Below are 6,187 nucleotides of genomic sequence, written 5' to 3' on the forward strand. Positions count from 1 at the left end.
GTTTTGAGAAAATTGAGTTTAAAGTTTTGACTGTTCGTCATAAATCACCCATTGACTTTACATTTAGATTAATAGAATATCCATATAGTTCAATGAATGCTTTGTTGTGTCAGATAATGCAAATGCTTTTTATGTTTTAATTAAAGTCGTAATTGACCTAATTTCGAGATAGCACCATCTGGCACTATTTTTTTCATTTCAAAATTTAAATAAAAAGGTGCTTTCTTGAGATAGCACCTTTTTGCAGGAAAAAATGCTAAGTTATTCAAACTATTTCTTTATATAGCACCTTGATCACAACATACAGATACAATAAAACAATAAAAAGACTATCTGTCATCACTTTTATTGATGAAATTGTATTTTTGTCTTGATCTTAATCCGAGTCTTGATCTTGTTCATCAACATCAGGCTCGGGTAATCTGTCTTTCTTCCCTTTTTTAGTTGGTAAACTCTTATAAAATTGGGCACAGTCCGCCGGTATAATGCCGCTCTGACAAAGAGACAGAAGGTCAGCCTTTTTTGCTTCTGTAATAGGTAGCCTTTCCTTATACTTAGTAGAAACTGCAAGGTTTTCTACTAATTTTTGCCGACCCCTTGTTACAACTTTGCATGTGATTTCGTTGAACTCTTCACGGAAGCTTTACTTGTAATAAATGATATTTGGTGTTTCTTTCCGGAACTGTAGCTGTTTTATTTCTCTCCATCTGACCTTCTCTCCCTTTTTATTTTGCTCCATATTTTTAAAATGTTCCTTTTGTAAACTCTTGAAATCAAGAATGTCCCAATATTTTAAAGGAATAACCACATAAGGATTATTTCTGCGTGCCATATGGATAACGGTATCCCATTGACTAGGAATATAAATATTTGTTTTCCGTTTAGCATGTTCAATCGCAGCGTGCATTGAATCACACTCCATGTGAGTGTGGCCAGTTTCCAAATATTTCTGGCCAATTATATTTATAATTATGTTTGTTTACTTTGACGGAATATAGTAAAGCTGCTGCTACAAATTTGTTTCTGTTCTGTCCCATACAGTTGTCAGAATAAAAGGATATGTGACGAACATATGGTGGCAGGGATGTGATGTACTTATGAAGACATGAAGCCACTTCACAGGAACCACGTTCTCCTTCTGTTTCGTTCCATAAATAGCAAGTCCCTTTGTTATCCCCTAATGAATAAAACGACAGATTGTAGCAGCTTAGTTTCCGTTTGTAGTATACCTGACTCACCAAAGAACAGGGATTAGGCAACACAGCTTCTAAATCAAATGTAACTGCTTGGTACGATTTGTCTTTTTTGGCAATTTCTTTATCGATCTGCTTCTCATCTCTTCCGCGAACCTTGCGTTGTTGATGCTCTGTATAAATTCGTTTTACTGCCTCATCGATATTACCTGTGTCAATCATTGTATTGTAATTATGGCAAATCAGGCATTGGTCTTTTTTTGGCTTATGGAATGACATATTAAATTCTGAACAAAATATGTTTCGATAAACATGTTCTTTAACACACCGTTTTTGTTTATCATGGCATTCATCCTTATACAGGTCATACATTTTTCTTATCGTTAAATTAGAGTCAAGGTATTTGCGATTGGTATCTTTTCTGGTATAGTGAGATTCCACCACAGGAAAGGCCTCGATATGTGCACGTATTATGTCAAGGTCCTCTGTTGGGGTTTTGTTGTGCGCCCTGTGCTTTCCTCTTTTATCGGAAATAGGACTGGAATTGTTTTGCTTCTTTTTTAAAGCTGTTTCAATGGTTTTTCTACTTATTCCTAATGTGGCTGTAAAAAACATTTTGCAAACTCGCACACTTTGTCCTTCTACTATAAATGTAAATGTTCTAGCTACCTGCTTTCGTTTCTTGCTAGGTGATCCGAGAGAATTCCGCTCCAATACACGCGAACTAATATAATCTCGCTGTCGTTCATAGGATTTTAAATTCCAATAGTCCTTGAATAATGCGAGTCTGTCATCTTCACTCAGTTTATCTGCACACCTAAATCTACATTTACTGCAGGCATGATTTTTCATTGATCTCGCCTTTACAGTTTTTCCTGTGTTACTAACATACTCCATACCACTCTGACATTTGATCTTTCGAATATTTTTCTTCCAACTTTCAGGATTAGCTATTTTCTTTCTAGTTAGTCTCTTCTTATTTGGAGACTGATACTTTGCCTGCTTTCTTGGTGTAATTATTTCAGCATCACTTAAAGGATTTTGTACTTTTGATGGTGTACCAAAAGTAGAAGCATCATTATTTTCATGTGAATATTCAATAGTTATGTCGGCGGTGCTTGGTTGACAGTCAAGATCGTCGAAAACTTCCAGTTCATTTTCAGATTCCAATTGTAACCCAATAACACGTTTCTTTACTGAGTCATAGTGTTCATGTCCCGTAACACAAAGATATGCAAGAGTTATTTCTTGTTTCTCGTAGGTCTCTGTTAAAGAAGGAGTGATTACAACAACTGGTTGATCAGGATTACTGCTGTATATCTTAACTGTAACTGCCAAAAGGTTAGCTATTGCCAATGGCATGGTATCTGATAAATTATTTTGCCAACTATCTTCCTGGCGCAAAAGTTCTATCTCATTACACAGGTTGTCTTCGGCGGAATTTAAAAACTCACCATAATAATGGGCATTTTCTTCTATATGATTACACAGTAGTTGTCTAAGTGTTATAGCATCCATTTTCTCTGATGTTTGTCTTGACACAGCTTCAAAGAAGCAATTACCTACAGCAGGCACATGCTGGCGACATAATGCGTTGCTTTTCAACAATACATCCAACCTCTTTGAGTGATTTCTGTTTAAATCATGTCGTTTTCTATACTCAGAAAGACTTTGTTGCTCTGCCCTTTTTATCTCTATGGAAATGTCTTCTTTTTGTCTGGATAATTTTGAGTTATTCAAGTGTTTAATTGGTTCACCAGTTTTACTTTCGAATAGACATTTTGGTTTCTTCTTAAATCTCCTGCGTTTTCTAGATTGGACGACTTCAAACCCATCTGATGATTCTTCAGACACATTGATGCAGGAACTCGAATCTGAATTGCTAATGTCACTCTTAGTTGGAACTTACTCATCAGAAGAGGATATTATTTCTTCAGAAGAATATTCAATAGCTGTATCATTCTCATGAGGACATTCAGTGATGTTTTCTTCTACAATTTTGTCTTCCATTGACAAGGCTGCATGTTCAACTTCTGGGGAACTTGTTCGTAGAAATATTGGCTCCCTAGCTATCTTCTCAATATTTTGAATGTTCAACACATCTGTGTCATTCCATTCCTCTGACCTTAAAATATTGCCTATACGACGACAGGGTTCATTTCGCAAATATTGGTGGTATTGATGTACGTTCATTTCCCATCTACCATCATCAGATGACCACTCTGAGGTTTCTTCTGTTGAGGAACAATCGTCATGGTCTGTATGATCTGTTGTAACTTCATTCATATCTGACTCTGGGATCCTTTCTGCGATGTAAACTTTTTGTAGATCTTCCCAATCTATATAATTGGCTTCAGACCAATCGCTCCATTGTTCGTCCGAACTCATCTGCAACCAATTAATTGATGATAGTTATAAATACCTTTAAATGAATTATGTTTTACGGTTTTACGGAATAATTAGATTAATATAAGAAAATAGATAATACAGATTTTAATTTAAAAATGAGTGATAAAAAATAATTAAAATGAATTGAAGTTACAAAATATATTTTGTTGTAAGGTAAACTGTTTTTATCTTTTATTATTATTAATAATTTTTTTATCAATTTAATGAAATAATAATTGTAGATAAAATGCTTAAAAATTATGTATATTTGTTTTAATTAAAACTTACCTCAAACAGTTAAATCTTCTTCTAAATAACCACAAAAAAAAAACTCTTAGGAAAATAGTTTTATGAACTTCCAGTGTTGTGTCTGCTATCATTTATTGTGAATAATGGTAAATATTAGTGTGGGAAAGCTACATCTTCTCTATAGTTATGTATCATATTTCTGAAGCTGTAAGAATAATATGTTTTGGATTTCAACAGGGGTTATCTCTGAAAATAATTTTACATGTGTAATGCAATAAGGTGTTATCTGAAATATAACACCATCTAGCACTTATTGTTTCCAGATGGCACCCTCTTGCACTCGATTTAATGCATATTTTAGATAACACCCTGTGGTTTTCTATAATAACTTTTTTATTATCAGTAAGATTGTTTTAAATTTTTTTGTTAATAAAATATAACATATTTCAATTGTTTTTTAACATTTAACTCAAAATTTGCAAAAAATCGAAATAGCACCTTTTGGCACTAAACCCTCGATATGTAGCTCATAAGAACACTGGTGACAGGGTGAAGTAATTGTTCTTCTTTTAATGTATCCTTGATTTTTTCAGACATTTTGGTGTAATTCTAAATGTTATTGAAAATTGAAGTCTATGTTTAGACATTTTAAATGTCTTAACATAGACTTCAATTTTCCTGCAGCAGATATGGCATCTCCTATATTGAATTCAGAGCTAAACTTTATAATTCATATCCCTTGGCCCCCTGTGTCTAAATTGTAAGGTGTCACAATATCTAGTTAGTTCTGGAGTTTGGCAGTTTGGTAAGCATCAGAGACAATCTTGGGTAAAAGTGATCGGTAGATGCAGAGTATGTGCTTCATGAGAAAGGCTTTTTCTTATGGAAGAACAAATCACCTCACTAACAATCGTTATTAATGAACTGACAGCAAGTTCAATTCTAATTTCAATAACTATTTTACTTAATTGCACAGGTGTTGACTTCAATAAGTACTTGGTTATGCAGGGATAAATGATTACTCACATTAATAAGCACAACTTAAAAGACTGTCAACACGTTTAGAGTACTCAGTTTTGTGTAGTTTTCTGTTTTTTGTAAAGGTTTTTCTTTTACATAAAACCCTGTTTTCATATCCAAACTACAAGGAAGAAACTGAGCGTGAGATCGTATAAAAGTGTCAGGTTGTGAGGGTACATGTCGATCAGTTTGATCAAATATATGGATTTCTGTTGTTTCTAATTTAAATTTCTCCAAGGGTGACTGGGGAAACGAAATATGGTCACTTGGTCTTCTCCCGACCGGCAGTAAAACGGAGTGGGGCGTCCATTTTGCTGTGCGGGATGTATCAAGTTCGCAGTCACGTCCGGTCAGAATGAGGACGTTAAATCCGATTCCTCTTCAATATAGGGGATGCCATATCTGCTGCAGGAAAATTGAAGTCTATGTTAAGTGCCACGTTCTTTGCACGTTAAAAACCCTTGTAACAACTGTTTGAGGGGTCCGTAGGAGGTCTGTTGCAATTGGCAAATTACTGTCCCAATCCTATATACCATCATTTTCCAGTGGCAGTCTAAATATTCCCGACCATCATCCCGAATGGCCTCTATTATGACAAAACCTACCTATTATATTAATGGTTAACTTGTTTTCGTCCTGAACATGCATGAACTATTTGCCACTGGACGTTAAGCAACCAACAATCAAACAATCAATCTAATTAAAAGACGCACAAATTGTGCCTTTTGGTGAAAGTCTCATAACATCACTGATGATTCGCCAAAGAAAAGCAGAATATCAAGAGAAGCTGGTTTTAGCATCACCTTGTCACACACCAAATCTCTGCGAAACGTATAGTACTTTTCCCCGACCACTTGCATGCATATTAATTGCTTTGAGGTTAAACATTAACATACAATGTATTTTCACACAATGTCAACTATAGTCATTATCCGGAAAACCCTCTTATCCTAAGGATTTGGTGAACTTTTATAAAAAGTCAAAATTTTATTAACAAAAATATAACTTATTTACTGACAATACACGAAAAAACTACTAAATATGAAATCACTCAGGAATAAATTAACTTCTCCTCCAAAATCTACATAATCACATCGAAACTATCAAATTGATTGCGAAGGAAAAAATAAATGCTGGAGTTGATTGACGGATAGGAAATTTCCGTAATTAAAAAAGGTACAAATGATGTTTTTATTTTTGAGTTTTTTACCAAATTGTTTGGAATTTGCCCAACAAAATTTGCATGCATTATAGCATTAATATGTTTTGTCCTCTCAAATTTCAAATACTGTTTTTGATTCATACGTTTTCTCGTTTTCAAAGAAAAACGTGTTAAA

At 34.3% G+C, this 6,187-nt stretch overlaps 1 protein-coding gene across 1 annotated transcript; it reads right to left on the reverse strand.

The window, feature by feature from the left end:
• Positions 1–2,715: 2,715 nt before the first annotated feature.
• On the reverse strand, positions 2,716–4,059 carry LOC134686069 (uncharacterized). Its single transcript, XM_063545759.1, has 2 exons — positions 3,870–4,059; positions 2,716–3,581 (listed from the first exon to the last, which is right to left on the reverse strand). The coding sequence occupies exon 2, from the start codon at positions 3,579–3,581 to the stop codon at positions 3,099–3,101; it is 483 nt and encodes a 160-aa protein (XP_063401829.1). The 5' UTR covers positions 3,870–4,059; the 3' UTR covers positions 2,716–3,098.
• Positions 4,060–6,187: the final 2,128 nt, after the last annotated feature.

Source organism: Mytilus trossulus, chromosome 10 (genome assembly GCF_036588685.1).
Source record: "Mytilus trossulus isolate FHL-02 chromosome 10, PNRI_Mtr1.1.1.hap1, whole genome shotgun sequence".
In the NCBI taxonomy this organism is placed as follows: domain Eukaryota; kingdom Metazoa; phylum Mollusca; class Bivalvia; order Mytilida; family Mytilidae; genus Mytilus; species Mytilus trossulus.